This window comes from Canis lupus, chromosome 9, assembly GCF_003254725.2.
Source record: "Canis lupus dingo isolate Sandy chromosome 9, ASM325472v2, whole genome shotgun sequence".
Lineage (NCBI taxonomy): Eukaryota > Metazoa > Chordata > Mammalia > Carnivora > Canidae > Canis > Canis lupus.
The window spans coordinates 33,067,755-33,086,284 of NC_064251.1; the positions used below are offsets into that span (position 1 = coordinate 33,067,755).

The 18,530-nt window shown below is 48.5% G+C and overlaps 1 protein-coding gene across 14 annotated transcripts in view; it reads left to right on the forward strand.

Moving 5' to 3' along the window:
* The first annotated feature begins 270 nt into the window (after window positions 1–270).
* Window positions 271–18,530, forward strand: part of AKAP1 (A-kinase anchoring protein 1) — a 36,407-nt gene continuing 18,147 nt past the window's right edge. For 2 of the 14 annotated variants that reach the window (XM_025440408.3, XM_025440404.3), the window contains exons 1-3: window positions 12,526–12,682; window positions 13,991–14,060; window positions 14,500–14,751. Coding sequence is in view for 2 of the 14 variants with exons in the window: in XM_025440404.3 (XP_025296189.1) it covers window positions 14,608–14,751 (144 nt within the window). In the remaining 12 variants the exon portion in view is untranslated. Of the gene's footprint in view, window positions 375–12,525; window positions 12,683–13,970; window positions 14,061–14,499; window positions 14,752–18,530 lie in introns of those variants that run through there. The other 12 variants (XM_025440406.3, XM_025440413.3, XM_025440407.3 and 9 more) reach the window with 10 other exon arrangements.

Consider the following 18,530-nt stretch of genomic DNA (forward strand, 5'->3'; position numbering starts at 1 on the left):
CCCGCCGAGATCACAGGGCCTCTCGCGAGAGCCCGAGCGAGGCCCGGCTGCGGGCGGCGGCCGCGGGATGTCGGCGGAGCGCTCGAGACCGCGCCCTCTCTGGCGCAGCTGGGAGCAGCGCGGGCGGCGCGCACGCGCAGGTGCGTGGGGCGGGGCGGGGGCAGCGGGCGGGGGCGGGGCCTTGCGTCGCGCGCGGCGGGCACGTAGCTGCGCGTCCTCAGTACTTAATGTCTCTGTGTTCCTCGGGCCTGGGCAAGCACGTGGGGGAGCGGCCGCGGCGCAGCGGGCTGGGCGGCTGGGCCCGGGGCGGGGGGGGGGGCGGCGGCGGCGGCGGCGGGCGAGGACGCTGCATCCCGACTGTCGCCGAGCAGCTGGTGAGTGGGGGCTGCCGGGGCGGCCGGGCCGAGGACCAGCTGCCGGGCCCCCGGGACGGCGCCGAGGGGCGCGGGGGAGCCTCGGCGCAGGTGTGGTGGGGACGCGCGCTCCAGGTGCCCCGGAGGCCGGAGGCTGCCGACGCCGAGCGCGTGCCGAGGGGCCCCGGCCGCCGCCTGCTGTCACGCGCAGGCCCTTCCCCTGCAGGGGCCCGCGCGCCCCTCGCCCTCCGCCGCTGACAGTCGCGGGTGCGCGGCTGGGGCAGGGCTGGGGCAGGGCTGCGGCCGCCTGGGGCCCGGCTGGCGCGCCGCGGCTGTCTGCGGCGGGGGCGGGGGCGGGGGCGGGGGGCGGCTAGGACGCGGCGCCCGGGGCACCCTCTGCCGCTTAACTTTCCCGGGGCGCGCGCACCCGCCCGGGAGACGGACCCGAGCGCGTCCCACCCAAGGTCGCCCAACCCCACACGCGTTTACTTTTCAAAGGTCGTGTGTACCCAAGTCTGAGCCGGGAGAGGCGGCGGCGGGGCGGGCTGTGGGCAGGGCCAGGAGGCGCCCGGGGCCCGCGGGCACCCCTTTCTTCCTCCCGAAGGGCTAGGGTGGCACTGCTCATTTCAGGGAGCTCACCCAACTTTTGGGCCCCCTGAGCTCGCGCTGGGTTGCTCCCCACCGGGCCCGGCGGGGGCAGACCCGTGCAGGTAGCCTGGCCCCCGGGAGCTGAGTGCGGAGCTGGGGAAAGGGCTGGGCGTGCGGAACCCGGAGGGTGCGGTTAGGACGCGGTGGTGATTGGAACTCTGTTTGGGGGCAGGGATTGTTGAACCGAGTTAGGGTCCTGAGGTCAAAGGCTTGGTGGCCTCTCAAGAGGATTAGCGTTTGCGGCTCCTTCGAGGCCGTCGGGCGAGGTGGAGGCTGTCTTGCCCCGTGTGCCCCCTGACTTCATGCCCGGGGGCGCGTGGGTCACGTGTCTCACCCGGCCCGCACCCCCGCCTAGGCCGTGGGCGGGGGGGGGGCGGGGGCTACGCTAGTTTCGGAGTTAATGGGTCAAAAGGTGCCTGGGAAGACTGTGGTCTGAACGCCTCGGGGGCAGGCTTTCATCAGTTACACTGTGCCCTAGGGTGCAGCGCCTCCCTATCCCCCCCCCCCCCCCCCCCGCCAGGGAGGCTTAGGCAGGGAAAGGCGCTGTTGGTGGTGGGCGGTGCTGAACCGACCTGGACTGCTGGAAGCTCTGGGCATTTCGAGATCTTCCTCTCCTGCAGAGATGCCCAGGTTGGCGGGTGCCTTCCTCCTCCTAGGGCCGCCGCTAACAGAGACCCGGTGCTCTCCACCCCAGGTGTGAGGCAGGCCGCTCAAGCCGGGTAGCGGTACGGGCAGAGCAATTAGGTTAAGCCGGCTATCTTTTCCCTACAGATGTGCAGGTTACTTTGTGTTTAAATGTATCTCCTGCAGGGAAATCTGGGCTGCTGGACCCTGGTAAGGTTGTATCTGTTGGCTTGCTATCCCCCCCCCCCTCCTTTGTCACCATTACTGATCAAGGAAGACCATTCACAAAAAGCTGGTAATTCTGGTAACTAGTAACCTTTCTGTGCTCTTGTAAACCGAGTCCTTCCCAAATTTTTTTTTTTTTTTTTTTTTTTTTTTTTTAACCAGCCAGCAAAGCTTGGACTCTTAGTAAGCACCACCCATCCCCTTTGCTCTTAAAGGCACAGAGCATCTTTGAAATGAGTAGAGGGTGGCATGAGCATGATTTGATCGTTTATTAGTTTTTTTTTTTTTTCTGTTTCTGGCATTCAAGTTGTTCATCTGCTGATTATTTAAGACTTTCTGAGGGGCCCCTGGCTGGCTCAGTGGGTAGAGCATGGGAGTTTTGATCTGGGGGTTGTGAGTTCGAGTTCCATGTTGTATAGAGATTGCTAAAGAATAAATAAAACAAGGGAAAAAAAAACTTTCTGAGCACTGGAAGCACGTGAGGCTGTGTTTGGGGAGCCTTTTGACTTGTATTGAACTTTAACTTCTTTCACCTCTTAACTAGTTTTGTGGGTTCTGGGTAGTAATTCTTGGGTCTATTCTCAGATGAAATGTGGTTCTAGGATAGAAGAGGGCCTTTTGATCCTAAAGATCTACAAAGCTCTGAAACTTCTGTGCCTACCTGGATTAAACTGGCTGTGTTGTCATGCACATTGCTAGGTAATGGTCTAAAATTTGCAGAGAACTGATCTCATCTAAACCCTTGAGTGAGACATCTCCAAGTTGCTGGAGCCTTTTGTATGAATATCCGTTCCTCCTCCCAGCTGTTTCTAGGAAGTACATCATGCTCGGCCACTGCTGGGTGAGCACATAGGTGTCTGTTGTCAAAGTGCTCAGGCGCCAAGTGGATGTGGCTCCAGTATAAGAATGTTGAGCATCAGTATTTTAAAGCAATTTGTTTTATTCATGGGCGTTGGACCCAGGCCTGGCCATAGCCATCGTTTGTGGGTGAAGGCTAGTTTTAGTCTTTACAGTGTTCCCCTCTCATCCTAAAGACAGATTGAGATAATATTTTAGACTGGGCACTGTGCCTGGTTCATGATGGCTGTTCAAGTGTTGCTTTTTTTCTCCTCCTAAAGAATCTCTGAGATTAACGTTAAGTTTCTCTTGAATGACTTGAGTGATTTGGATTTTATTAAAAATACCCCTCCCCCTAACCTCTGACCTGGAAAGTTAGTTGGAAGGAAAACAAATTGTTTTCCCCACACTGTGCTACCAGCCTCCTGGCTCTAGCCTGTGGCAACATGATTTGGTCGAGTGCACGTTTCAGGATTTTGAGGGGTGGGCACCTCATGTGCCTGGCCAGCTGGTGCCTACCAGCCTATTCTCCCCAGGCCACTCCTGTCTAATCTTCTCTGTGAGTCTGGAATGAGAGGACCTCTCAGTAGCTTGGTCTGTTGTGCTGTTTTGAGGAGGTCAACAATTTTGTGTATGATTTAAGACCTTCTGTTTGCCATTCTATTTTCCTCTGCTCTGGGGAGGCAGGGGTCCTCTGGGCCTCTTGTCCCACTGAAATCCTCTCCTACTGTTTGAGTTGCTAATCTGAGTGGGATGTATTTAAATCTTAAACTTGGCTTTCTGAGGCAAGTTCTTTTATACAAAACCCTTTCTGGTGTAGTGCCTCATGCAGGGTTTCACCTTTATGATCATTTAACATTAAGTACCCATCGTATATGGCACTCCATGGAGCAGCCCTGCTGGCTCTGATACCTGATTTTATACTTGGGCTGTGGAAAACAGGATCCGTGACAATGTTTTGAGTGGGACAGAGTCTGGCTGGAGAGGTAGCTGGTGGGAATGTGGGAGCTATAATTTAGAGGATACCTTTTCCTTGACAGTTACTGTCTCGTGCTGGGAGAGTTACAAGCAAACACCTCTCTGATCCTTTAATCCTCACACTTCAACTGTTGAGGAGGGTGATGCTGCAGGTCAATCGAGATTGTTTCAATGGCTAATATAAATACAAATTGAGGGGCAGAGAAACTGACAAGTGTGGCTTTGCACTTAAACTAGATCCTCTGTTGTGAGAAGAACCAAGGAATAGTCAAATCCTGGGCTTTTCTCCTAATCTTTCTGTTGCTTTCTAAGCAGATTGTTGCAGTGAAGGGGAGTGTGTTACCATGTAGCATTTTGAAGACTGGCTTTCAGTAATAAGTAGCTTTCAGGGTGTCCTTTCCTTTAACTTTCTTTTCCTCCTCCTAAATGGTTCTAAATGGTCTTGATTCTGTCTAAATCCTGGCCATTTGGATATTTCTACAGTTCAGTTTGTTGTTTGAGCAGTTGATAGTAAACACTCTGTCCCCATCTGGTAATACTGGCTGGCTGCCTTCACTCAGCCTGGTGTTACTGAGGCCCATGTATTCAGGAACAAAGCAGAACCCCAGGTGAATTATGAAAAGTAAAAATGCACAGTGCTGAGGGCTCATGAGGCTTGTTTCAACACTGGTTTAGCTGGGTAGAGCCCTGGCTTGAGGGGTAAAGATGGGAGTACAGCTTTCAGGGCTGAAACCTAGCAGTAGTTCTAAACCCTTCTGGGGTCTGTTTCTTCAGCTGGTAAAAAGGAGGGTTGGTCAGCATCAACCAAGAGTATTCAGATTCTGCTCCTTAAAGTGCCTCTGGGCTGCTGCAAGGTGGAATTATCTGCAGGGTTGTATATGGGGAGGGGTATGTTTGGGCAAGGAAGCATGGCTCTGTGGATAGTGTAAGTCAAAGACTTAAAAAAGTGCCACAGTGCACTGTTTTAAGTGCGTCTCCAGTTCTCTTAGCTCTAAGATGCTACTGTGCTAAATATTTTTTAAAAATTTTTATTTATTTAAGTAATCGCTACATTCAACATGGGGCTCTAACTCACCACCCTGGAATCAAGAGTCACATGTTCCTCTGACTAAGCCAATGAGGTGCCCCTTATTTTATTTTATTTTATTTTATTTTATTTTATTTTATTTTATTTTTTTATTTTATTTTATTTTATTTATTTTATTTTATTTTATTTTTATTTATTATTATTTTTTTTATTGTATCTCTATTCTTACCTCCTTAATCTATCCTTAGAGGAGACAGTCTAGAATTGCCTTGTCCTATAGGGTGGCAACTAGTCATGTGAATCTGTTTCAATTTAAACTTTTAAGCATTAAATACAATTTAAAAATCCATTCCTGGGATGCCTGGGTGGCTCAGGGCGTGATCCCGGGGTCCCGGGATTGAGTCCCACATCAGGCTTCCTGCATGGAGCCTGCTTCTGCCTCTGCCTGTGTCTCTGCCCCTCTCTCTCTCTGTGTCTCTCATGAATAAATAAAATCTTTTTAAAAAATCCATTCCTTGGTGACTTTAGTCTCCTTTCAAGTCTCAGTACCTTCACATGGCCACTACTGGACACTGCAGGCCTACAACATTTTCACCATCACAGAAGGTTCTAGTTGGATAGCACTGGTCTTAGCTCTGGTCCAACTGTAAAAGCTTAATTGCCTCACCTTGTAAAGCATCACATGTTTGGGTTTAGTCCTTTATAGTCCACAAATCCAACAGCTTTGGTGACAAATTATTTATCAGCACTATCCATGGCATGTTAAGAAGCAAATTCTGGTCTGCCAGTTTGGAAGAGAGTGATCAATTATGAAATGGTTCAGAGAGGAGCGTGGTGAAGAGTTGGGAGATGGGAGCACGAAGTAGGAGGACAGATGTTAATCCCTTGGAAAACTGTTTTGGTTTGAGAAATTAAGGTCCTTGCTGGTTGTCTAAGGCCTGTTGTCATTGTCCTTGGTCTTCAGATGTCAGCAGATTTGCTACTTGGTCCTTCACTCACCCACCTGATGACTTCCTGCACAATCCCACTGTGGGACCAATGCTGAACCAGATTTGCAGACACCTTACAAACAAGCATCCTTTTGATTCTACTCCTCCAGTCCATTGGGGTGTTAGGAGGCCTGTTTTTACAGAAGGCAATGGAGAGAGTTGGGCCACAGTGGGGTTCCAGAAGTGTTGGTGTGGGGTTAGCTCTGGGGAGTGAGCTTTATTTCCAGATACCTTTTTAGCTAGTCTTGGGCATGCCTAGTTTGAACCCTGCTAGACCTTTGGCATATAATGTGAGAGCTGCCTTTTCGTGGACCAGCCAGCATAGGCTGCATAACAAGTACCTGTTAAGCATCTACTGTATACCTGGCACCTTAGGAGGGTTTTTTCCAAACACTTGAATGATGTGAGGGTTAGGGGCACCAACCCTTAACCCCTCCACTCCAGCCCATGCAGTAAAAAAAAATCCACGTATAATTTTTGACTCCTCAGAAACTGAACTATTAATAGCCTACTGCCAAGGAGAAGACTTACTTGAACATAGTAGTCGATGAACACAGATTTTGCATGTTATGTGTATTCTGTACTGTAGTCTTAAAAAGAACTAAGAGAGAAAAATGTTAAGAAAATCCTAAGAGAAAATATTTACAGTCATGTACTATATCCCCAAATCCACACACAAATGGACCCATGCAATTCAAATCCGTGTTCAAGAGTCAACTGTGTTGACTCATTTTATTTCAACCCTATGAGGTAAAGTATCTCTCATTTGCGTGTGAGGGAGCTGAGGCCCTGAGGAAGCTAACGTTACCCCTGTTTGCTGAGCTGCTTTGTACTAAGATGAGGGTTCTCTTTAGCTGCCTGCTTAGAGGCGGTTTCTTACTTACTGCTGTTATCCTTCCATCCTCATCCGGAAGAGGAAACTGGGTTTTTAAAAGATTAAAATGATGTACCCCACAAATAGAGTCAGGCTCTTTGGTGTCTTGAGTCATTTCAGCCTCATTACAGTCCAGGTGAGGGAGGTATTCATAATCCATTTTACAGGATGTTTCCATCAGATGGGAAACTGAAGTTCAGGATCGTACTCTAACACTCTTGTCTTTCCAAAGTCATGTTTTAGTTCCAGATTATGCAACTGTCCGGTGCTTTGAGCTGCACAAAGAATGACTGACTAAGAGCTTTGGAGGCTAGGCAGCTGGGCCTTAGAGCCTGGAAACTGCTCTGCACACTCTGGTGTAGCTCAGTCACCTGGTTGAAAAGACAACCTCAGGTCCCTCATTCCTTGGCACATAATAATGTGGGCTGTCAGACCTCACATGGAGGTCATGAGACCCATCCCCCAGCCCTCAATCGGCTGTCGCCTGGGAGAAGCCTGCTCTGTCTGTATGGGAGGAGGCCCAGGATCTGTTCAAGCCCAGCCCTCAGCATGCTGCCCTGCCACCCCGCCCCTTCTCCTCTGGCCTTGGCCTGGGACAATGGATCTGAAGGCTGGTTCAGTCTTCCGTAGACCTCCTTCCTGTCCCTCCAAAGAGAGAGGAGGAGTGACTTGCTAGGCTGCCTTGGAAGGAGGCCTGCACCCTGATGTGCCTTGAGCTCTGATGAGAAAAGGCGGTGCTGAGAATAACCTCCTTGCTTTGTCCTTTGACTTTGGTGAGGCCCACCCAGCCAAGCTTGTGCTGTGTCCTATTTTTAGCAGGTGGCATCCTTTAGGAAGGCCAAGTACATGTGGTTTCAGCATACAAGCAGGTCCTGGTGCAGACGCTGCTCCTATCTCCCTGTCAGGGGAGGAAGGAGAATAAAGTCACCCTAGAAGCTATCATGGGGGGCAGCCTGGGTGGCTCAGTGGTTTAGTGCCACCTTCAGCCCAGGGCTTGATCCTGGAGACCCAGGATTGAGTCCCGCATCGGGCTCCCTGCATGGAGCCTGCTTCTCCCTCTGCCTGTGTGTCTGTCTGTCTCTGTCTCTGTCTCTCTCTCTGTCTGTCTCTCACGAATAAATAAATTTAAAAAAAAATCTTAAAAAAAAAAGAAACTATTATGGGGTATGTGTGGGGTGGGGGTGGGCAGTGTCTGTCTCTGTCTCTCTGTCTCTCACGAATAAATAAATAAAATCTTAAAAAAAAAAAAGAAACTATCATGGGGTATGTGTGGTGGGGTGGGGGTGGGCAGTGGCTGCCTAAGAGGTCCCTGGGGGTTCCTTTTCTGTTCTGGATCTGTGGCAGAGGCCAGGTCCTGCCTCCTGGGCCAGGCAGGCCTGTGACACAGGCAGCCCAGGAACCCCAAGAGCAGGCTTCCACACAGACACTAAAAACTGTGTAAAACTGTGGCTCTGTTGGCAGCCTGATTTACTGGCATCTTCTGGCTTAAAAACCAAAACAAAAATGAAAGGTGGCCGAGCCATGCCCCTCACCAGGAATTGCTCCTGGAGAGATGTGATGAAAGAGTTTGATGAATTCTGCTCCTCACCACCGTCCTGTCTTCTCCCCTCTTTTTTCTCTTCCCCCTTTCCTGTAACTCCAGCCCATCTTATCTTTTTCTGATTAAGAAACCTTCAAGCCGTATAAGGCCCTCTGTTGCCTATGGTTTATGTTGGCTGGAGACCGAGGTTGTTTTTGCAAAGTCTGATTCAAAGAAGTAGCAAGGGGTGTGTGTGTGTGTGTGTGTGTGTGTGTGTTCACACGCACATGCCTCCATTCCCATCTGCTCCCCAGGGCTGGACTGCCTTCTTAGAACAGATTCATCTGAGAGGGTGGGGGGCAGGGGAGGCTAGGTAGGGACCTCCAGTGGCTCCAAGGCTATTGAGTGGTGTGACTGGAGGGCTTCCTGGCAAATGCATTTGCTGAGAACTCCCAAGTAGAAAGTGAGCCACTATTGGATTCTTGTAGTGTGTACCCACTGAGCTACCAGCCAGAGAAGCACTCTATTTCTGACATAGATTCTAGAATTTGCTTCTGTTAATAAACTACAGGGGCACCTGGCTGGCTCAGTTGGAAGAGCATGCAACTTGATCTCAAGGTTGAGTTCCAGCTTCATGTTGGGTATAGAGATTACTTAAATAAAATTTTTATTTTATTTAATTTTTAATTTTTATTTTTAAAAGATTTTATTCATGATTGGTACTCAGAGGCAGAGACTGAGGCAGGGGAAGAAGCAGGCTCCCTGCAGGGAGCCTGATAATGGGACTCGATTCCGGGACTCCAGGATCATGACCTGAACCAAAGGACCAGAGTATACATTCAGAGCCACCCAGGTGTTCCTAAATAAATAAAATTTTAAAAATAAAATTCAAAACTGCATCACTCAAAAAATTAAAAGAAGAAAAAAGAAACTACAGCCCCTTGGCTCTTTGGGCAAGTCTGTTCTCCTGTGGAGGAAGTTCGGTGAACCTGTCCTGGGTCCTTGACCTTCAGCAGAGCTTCAGCTGGGTGATGGTGGGGAGTAGTTTCTCTGGCAGCAGCCCTTCGACCTCATCTTCACCTCCCCTTCTTGCTGTCGCTTGAGTCAGCCAAGTTTGTTCCTGCCTTAGTACTTTGGCACATGTTCTCCCTGCCTGGAACTTTCTCCCCCTCTCCTTTCCCTGTCCTCCCAGATCTTGGCACGGGTGCTCCTGACACTGTTCAAGCTCTGCTGCCACCTCTTCAGAGAGGCGTTCCTGACCATTCTGTCTGAAGTTGCCTCTCTTCCAGGCACAGTTTACCCAGCTCTTCTCCACCTGGGTTCTTCATCTAAATTGCAGAACACAGAACATGACTGAGTGATAACTAGGACCCTTCCAGATGCACAGGAATATAGTGAATTCATTGCGTACAAGGGGTGCCTAGGTTCAGTTTTCTGAACGCCTTTGAGGGAGGCTTCAGGTTTATGCCATTGGGTTGCTGTATCTTCACAGTGTCGTCTCTGAAATGTGACTCCCTACCCCGCCTGCGGCCTTTGCTTTCTGAGGGCTCTTTCCACTACCTCCTTCAGCCCCCTCTCCCGTGGATCCTGGCTCACAGTGGGAATTAAAATCTATGTTAAATGACTAGCCTTGAGGGGTCCTGCTGGTTAGACTTCAGTGGGATGGGGAGACCTGGTGCCTTGGCTCGAAAGGGTCTTACCATTAATAAGCCCCTGTTCTTTGTGATTACTACGGTTTTGTCAGCAAGGTGATTGAGGGGCCCTGAATCAGATTTGGCATCAATTATGGGGAAAATAGCATTACAAGTTTGTTCGTAGATGAGTTGACATTCACTACATATTATATTGGTTAACAAGAATCCCAAAGCTCTGTGGTGATAGAGCATCTCTTGCTATTTAATAGTTAAGAATATTTTTTTGTTCTCTCAAAGCATTACTGGTAGGAAGATTTAACTTTGACTGTACATGAGGTTTGAACGAACAGCCCTTTACCCTTAGGTGCTCCCTGACCTGTCCTCTTGTCTAGAGGCAGCTGCCCTCAATTCTTATAGGCTGTCCTCCCTGCCATTTATATCTGTAAGTGGGATGCTTTTCCTTGCTTTCCTTTCTTCCTTTTTAAAAATCTGGTTTGTTTTTCTACTCTGGAAAGTAAGGTCTTGACTCATTCCTACACATTTTTTTCTCCCCTCATCTTGGTATAGAGTTAGCACAACTTCTGGTCAAGTTTCTGTTCAGAGTATACATTATGATATAAATAGTGCTTATGGGCACAAAGTCCTTGGTTTTCCATATTTCCTTTCTTGTGTCCCCCACCCCCTTCCTTTCCTCTCCTAGTTAATTTCCTGTGTTCAATTTTGTTTTCTGTGTCTTACTTGATCTCCAGCTCTTCACTGCACCTTGGCCACTGCTGTCGGAGTACCTCTTTGGACTTAAATACAGCAGATTCTCAGCTGTTCATGTTGCTTCTGGGAAGCATCCCTGTCCCTGTCCCTGCTTCCCCTTCATCCTGGGAATCCAGTCTTCTCTTCTTTTGTGTTGCTTTGTGGAAGGGTGCCCCATCCTTTCTTGGTTTGCTCCCTTGTCTTGATGGAGCCCATCGTTCAGTAGCTTGCTGAGAAAAAGTGGGGGAGGGTAGGCAGCTGACAAGAAGCAAGCTAACTCATGCACAAGGACAAGTCCTTTTGAAGGCATGAATTTGGGGTGTGCCAAAGATGAGAAGGTTGGTGGAAAGTTAGCAAAGACAATGAGGTGCCCACATCCCTTTCACCATGCCAGCAGAAGATCTGGCTTCACTTTATGAAATAGTTTAAATGAGAGGAGATCTGGATTTGGGCATTAGGTAGTGAGAAAAATGGGTACAGAATGAAAGTGCATATTGAATGGGATAACTGAAGCCCTCTTAGCTCTCACAGTGCTGGCATTCAGGCTAATAACCTCTCCTCTTCCATCCCAGGACATTAGAACATTCTAATCTGTGGAAACTGGCAGCCTAATTCCTGTTTGTCCCCCATCCCATCCAGGATACTTGCCTGACTCTTGGACCAAAATTGTCACTTGGTCAGTGGCTAAGGGTGGCACCAACAGCCCATTGAGGAAGGTCATTGTTTTTTTTTTCCCCCCAAAAAAAGAAACTGATTGGGACACATGGGTGGCTCAGTGTGGGCATCGGCCTTCGGCTCAGGGTGAGATCCTGCAGTTCCAGGATTGAGTCCCACATTGAGCTCCCTGCATGGAGCCTGCTTCTCCCTCTGCCTGTGTCTCTGCCTCTCTCTCTCTGTCTGTCTGTCTCTCATGAATAAATGAATAAAATCTTAAAAAAAAAAAAAAGAAATTGTGAGACTTGAAAGTGCCTCGAAAGTACGTTCTGATTCATTTCTGTGTCCTGCTGTGCTTTGTACCCTATAGGTGTCCATAAGTATTTGTTGGATAGGAATGACATTAGGCCTTTATGTGACTTTTGGGTTGGTCATATTCTACCATCTGCCATTTGGAAAATCAGCATCTCACCTGTTGATCTGCCCACCTGAGGTGATGGTGTGAAGGGCTGCTTGCCTCACACCATCTTCTAATTTCTCCTGAAGGCATGTGTCACCTTTATTAGCTTTTTTGGGTAAGCTTTTTGACAGAGCACAACTTCCTATCTTTTGGGCAGTCTTGAGTAGTGTTCTGTGGTCATGGATGGAAACTCTGTGTACCTAGAAACACTTCCCTGGTACCTGCTTTATCACTATCCTCAGAGATTTGTCAGAATTTACTGGTAAAACAATGTGGTTGCCAAGAGCTGGGGATGGATGTGACATGGTTTTTATTAAGGTTTTTGAAAACCTCATTCCTACTCCCTAACTGAAGCAATGGGAAGACCTTTGTAGAAAATGCTGATTCCCACCCCTCACCCCGCCCCCCCCAGCCTTGTTCTTTATAACTTAATGAGACTGGACCTGCCCAGTGTTTGGTCAGCAGAACAAGGGAGACTGGGCATTTCACCTTTGTGTGGGGGGTTCTCTTTTTTACCAAGTTTTCCAAACTGGAAGTTTAATTTGTAATTGAATTAGAGGAGAAACAATTCTTAATTTGAGACCATGTCCAGAGATGGGATTTTTTGTTTCTGGTTCTTCTTACCTGGAGCTCCTGGGATTGGACTCTGGGTCTCCATTTTGCCTGGAGAAGACTTCACCGAGCAGGTACTCACACCCTGATGGTACTGGGTTAAGCCCTCAGTCTCCTGGAGAAGAGCCTGGGAAGCGTTCTATGACTTTTGGACAGCTGATCTACCTAACCGGGAGTGGGGATGGGCTGGCCACGGTGCCTCACCTGGCTGCTCTGTGGGGCCATCACAATGAAGGATGTGGGGACAGTATGGGGAGGACTTCACAGCCCCATTGTGAGCTAATTTGGAATCTTTAGGGTGCCAACATGAGTCACAGCCCACACAGGCCCCCTATGGATGAAGGTAACAACTGTTTGAACATCAGGGCTGGGCTGAGACCAACGTCCCTGAGGCATGGCTCCAGCACTCTGATTCCTGGGCCCCAGCCATGCTGAGGGTGAATTGCCCAGCTTACCACCATCCCCCACCCTCAGTGGCAGCACCAGATACCACCCAACAAGGTAGGCATTGGCTGTACAGCATTTATCTAGGTCTTATGTTTGTTTCTGGTCTGCTGGGAAGGCCCTCTAGGACTATACTATCCTTTAGGTAGCCACTAGCATTATGTAGCTATTTCAATTAATATTAAATAAAATATAAATTCAGTTTCTCAGTTTCACTGGTCACATTTCAAGTTAGCCCCCTGTGACTAAGTAGTTGCCAATATTGGACTGTAGTCGCCACTTGGAGATCACCCTGGCCTTTACCTCTTGTGACCTGCTCTGCTTTGGCTATGTTTCAGTTGCTGCCACTTGTTCCCATTGCCTTGACAGTAAAGGTCAAACTCCTTTTATCTGGCCTCCTACCAGCTCTTCAGCTTCACTCCCAGGACTTGTTCTGGTCTGGGACTTGCTGCTCCCTTCCACCCGCAAAGGCATCTTGGGTTTAGAACCTTAATTTACGTCTTTAACCCACCATTGCAACCTGAGCAAATTCTTGGTGCCTTTGAGGCAGTTGGATTCTGTTGCCTACTTCTGATATTGGGCTCAGTTTGGTGCAGGTCTGTGTGTGAGAGACACACAGATTATTCAGTACACATTGTGAGCTTCTGGTGGACAGAATCTTTTTCTTGCAGCAACTTAAGCGTATTTATGTGTGAATTATTACGTGAGTGAACGTATGTGCGTAACCTCAACCTGATGAGGAATCAGGTAAAAGCATCCTATGAAACTAAGAGGCCCTTCTGTGGTCTTGCACAGACCTCTGTGGTCTTCCTTCAGTAGACTGGTGGGGCGGGTTGAGGGGATGGGATGGAAGAAGGGAGGGGGGACCTTGACCTGGCCCATAGCCTGCTGTTCTCTGAATGCAGTGGTAGCAAATACTGGGCTTCAGGTCTTGGATCATGTTAGCTGTTCCTGTCCTTTGAAGACCCCCTTCAGGGGGAAAAGCCCCTGAACAACTTGACGTCCTGGGCATTCTAGAGATGGAGTGTCTTGAACACCAGGGGCCAGTCTTTGGGAATGTGAACACATAACCCTGGAATATTGGAAATGTTCAAATTTCAACTTGCCAGGAGTGTGGGGTGTGGGGATGGGGTGGTATAGAAAAGTCCATTCAGAATGCTGAGTGGATGTGACTTCACTGACCAGGCCTAAGTCCGCAGTGGACTTGATGGCCACTTGGCTACTAAGTGCTTGTTTTTATGATCAACTTTCCCATCAATTAATTACATGCAGCTCTTTTTTCCCACAATAATTGCAGCCAAATGGGCTTAGTCACTGGGACCAACACTGTTTGTACTGTTCCCAGAAATTTGTTTTCTTGTTTAGCAGAAGGCTCTAGACTGCAGTAACTGGGCTGGTCATCGGTGCTGGGAGTGAGGCCATTACTTCTCCAGAGGTAAGCTTTTCTGAGAAGCTGCAGGTTCCTCTGGGAGAAAGGAAAGGAATCCTTTTAGAACTCAGACAGAGCAGGTAAACCTCAAGGCCTTGTGGGGCCACGGCACGTGCCTGCCTTCAGCTCTGTGTGACCACTGGGCAACCAGCCAGCGTGCATCTATTCCCGGGCAAATGGACCTGCTAAAAATAAGCAGGCAGCTATTTAATTCCAACAGATTCAAAATAGCCATGTCTCCTCCCCACCAACCCTCAGGCAGGGTGCTGTATCCTTCTCCAAGGCTTTTCTCTGGCTTGCCTGAGTGTCTGGGGCCTCAGGAGGGGGGAGGCCCTGGGGGAGGTGGCTGCCTTCAATTAGCTTGTGAGTGTGAGGCTTTTAGACCTATGGTGTTAAATGCCACTCAGATCTGGAGAAGTTCAGTTTTTTTTTTTTTTTTTTACAGAAAACCAAAAACCAGGGCAAAGAGAGCAATTCAGGAGTCTGTTCCAGAGAAGGAAGGTAGCAGAGAGCTTAATAAGGCTGAAGTGTGCACACCTGCACATGTGGGCCTATGTGTATATGCACAGGTGAAGGCGGCCCTGTCTGTGAATTCAGGAAAGGTTGGTGCCTCTCACAGCCCCTGTCTAGGCCTATTAGACCATGTAAAGTGGGGCACATGGCACCTTATCAATTCACCAGAAGTCTTTTAACTGAGGTGAGATTGGCTGGGTAAGACCCTTGGAAGTTAAGGGCTAAGGAAGTGAGGGACTGCTTGGTCACCTGGCGCTCCCTGAGAGGCACCTCCAGGCAGCGGGACTCCTTTGTGGGGGGCAGCTGCTGATCATATGGGCTCTTGGCTCTGTTCTTGGTGGAGATGGCTAATACCTCTAATCACAGGCCCTAGGTAGCAAGGAAGAAAACAAAGCACGCCTTCTCCTGTCTGGGGATCCTTACACCTCTTTTCTCAGATTGGGGGAGCACTTCAGTTGGGCAGTTCTTGTACCTGTAGGTCCTCATAGAGAAAAGCAGTTTCCCTGGAGGAGCAGGGATACTGTCTCCTGGCTCCTAAGCTGTAGGCCGAGTGAGAGTGGTGGGCACTGGGGACCTAGGTGCAGCATACAGTATTCTTTTGGTTGGGTGACGTGGCCTCAGGGTAGCCATGTTAATAAACACGTCCTAGGGGGCCCTGGTGCCACAAAGCAGGAGACATCTGGCTCAGAAATGGTATAGAAACTTGTTTCCTGGGATCCCTGGGTGGCGCAGCGGTTTGGCGCCTGCCTTTGGCCCAGGGCGCGATCCTGGAGACCCGGGATCGAATCCCGCATGGGGCTCCCGGTGCATGGAGCCTGCTTCTCCCTCTGCCTGTGTCTCTGCCTCTCTCTCTCTCTGTGACTATCATAAATAAATAAATAAAAATTTAAAAAAAATTAAAAAAAAAAAAAAAGAAACTTGTTTCCTGAGGTGTGATTAGCTGACTGTAGAGGGCTGTGGATGGTGGGTTTAGGGGCTTGGAGCCTGAGTCTCTGGTGAACAGGTGGGACGAGGAGGGGGAGGGTTTTTAGGTGGGAGAGTGGTAGAGGTGTCCTGGCAAACTGCAGAGCAGTGCTGTGTCCCCAGTGATGGGTCCTGTGTTCAGTGTGAACTAGGTCTGAGAAAAGAATGGATGAGGTGGAGGCCAGGGGGCAGTGACACAGGGGGCCAGGGTCCGGGTGATGTGTGGATCAACTAGGACCAAAACCAGGCTGGGAGTGTGGGCCTCTGCCTTATAGGCAATTCTTGGACTCTCCAGAGGTGAAGGGGAGGGTGGACTGCTGGACCCTTAGGATCAACTTCTAGTACCAGAGGGGTGGAGGCCGCTCCCAGCTATTTTGAGAGGCAGCTGGTATCTTGGGTAGCAACTCCCTCCTTTCACACACACACACACACACACACACACACACACACACCTCAATTTGAGGTTGGTCTTGGGCCCCTTGTGTGTAAAACAGGGAGACTGCCCTCTATGGGTTCTTAATGAAGTTCTAGGATTCTTTATCTTCCTCTCTACCCCATTCCATGTAATCTTATTCCTGAGATCAGAGAATTGGTAGAAGATCGTGGGAATCCTAGCTATAAACCCTGCTGAAATGAGATTGGGTAGTGAGGAATCAGAATCTAAAGTGACTGGCAAGAGGAGAACCTGGTTCAGACCTGAGCCACACTGTTGCATGTCACCTGTTGGGGGGCACTGCTCTGACAGTAGGCCTTGTCACAGGCATACTGCCTTATCCTGAGAGCACCCTTCCCCCACAGCCTCTATTCCTCGTCAGATTTTATTTTTATTTCTATGTGGAAGACATTGAATATAAAGCAAGTACCACTTCTTCAGGTGGTGTGCACATTGTTCTAGAACTGTGATTCTCTGACGTGAGTGTACATTGGAATCACTTGAATTAGGGGTACTTGGCTAGCTCAGTGGAGCGTGCAACTCTTAGTCTTGGGGTTGTTAGGTTGAGCCCAGTGTGTTGGGTATAGAGATTCCTTAAAAACAGAAAAATCTTAAACAACTGCCCCTCCCCCCAAAAAAAAACCCAAAGCAAACAAAAAAACCTGGTACCTTGGTCTCACTCTGAGAGATTCTGATTTAATTGATTAGGGTGCCACCTTGGCCTTGGGATTTTAAATGCTTCTCAAGTGATGCTAATGTGCCACTAAGTTGGAGTACTGCTGATAGAGGTTTAAAAAATCTCTTTCCCCCAAAGGAAGAGATTTTTATCTTTAATTAGCAGATAAGAAAAAAACTATTGGAACTAATAAATGAGGTCAGTAAGGTTGTAGGATACAGGATCAATGTGCAAAACTGTTCCCTGTCTTACAACCGAAAGGCTTGGTGTGTATCCTTCCCAGTTTTTCAATAGGATTGTGCGGATATAGACATTCCGCATATGGTGGTCTACAGCTTTTATTTTCTGTGTCATGGCAGTTTTTCCACATCTGTACATGAGATCAGTTTCCTTCCTGATCACTGGTATGCCCATGGATCCTGCAATATATTTAACAGTGATTCCCCAGAATTTTGTTTCAAATGATGCCCCAGTAAGCCTTTATATAGACCTTTGCCTTTGCAGAGTTACTCTCATTTGTTCTTTTTTTTTTTTAAAGAGAAGATTGCAGGTATGGGGTTTTTAGGTCATAGGTTATAGCGTTTTAAGAGCAATATGAACTTCCCCTTTCCTTGGCCCATATGATGCCTCATTTCCTCAGACGCGTAGGTGTGTTCCAGACTTAATGTGGAGTAGAACCCGAGTTCCAGTCCTAGGCTGTATGACCTTGAGCTTTCTTTCTTTCTTTTTTTTTAAGTTTTTATTTATTTATTTAAGTAATCTCTACACCCAACGTGGGGCTCGAACTCACAATCCCAAGATCAAGAGTTGCTCGTGCCACTGACTGAGCCAGCCAGGTGCCCTGACCTTGAGCTTTTTAATTTTTTTTAAATATTAAGCATGCTCCACACCCAGCATGGAGCACACCTTGGGGCTTGAGCTCAGGATCCTGAGATCGAGACCTGAGCGGAGATTGAATGGAACGTTTAATCGACTGAGTCACCCAGGTGACCTTGAGCTATTTTAACCTTGCTGTTGGCAATGCATTCCAGACCACGTGGTTGAGGATTTAGTGATACAAAGGGAGAGCATCTAGTGAGGTTCTTTGAATCTGAAGTTGTAAGGAGCGTCATCGTCATCGTCATCGTCATCGAAGTTTCTGCCTAGAGGGATTGATAGGATCTTCTGAGCCTGGCCACTGCTTAGCTGTGCTTTATATTTTCCAATCCCACGGATTCACTTTCAAAGATTAGCAAGAAGGTTTATGGCTTTCTCTACGCCCTCACATTGGAGCAGAATATATTTTCCAGTGTTCCTTTAGTGTAATGTGTTTGTGAATCTCCTGGGGGTCTTGTTAAAATGCAGCTTGTGATTTAGTAGATCTGGGCTGGGGCTGTATTTCGAGCAGATTCCCAGGTGATGCTTAGTGCTTCTGGTCCATAGACTGCTCCTTGAGAAGCAGAGTCCTAGAGCAGTGATTCCCAGTGGAGGCACAAATCCAAAGTAAGCACAATAAAGCACAAACCCAAATTAAGGTATAATTCACCTTATCAGTGGAGGATTTTTGGTTTTAGGAAGATGTGATTTTTTCAGACAATAAAATTCACTGGCATGGGAGGTACTGAATTATAAGCATTCTAAAATAAGTCTGTCACATACCTCTAAAGAGAGCTAACCCAGCTTTGCATAGCACTTAATACATATCTTGTACCAACCATCCTTTATGAGCTGTGTCCCCTTCTTATGATGAAGAAAACTGAGATTCTTCTCTCCTTTACATGTCGACTACCTTCTTCTGGCCCTTTATCATTTCTCCTGGCCTGAATCCAATTGACTGAGGTATCCACATCTGTGTCTCTCGATATGCTGTTCATCCTACCCCCAGGATCAACTAGTAACAAGTTTGGTGTGT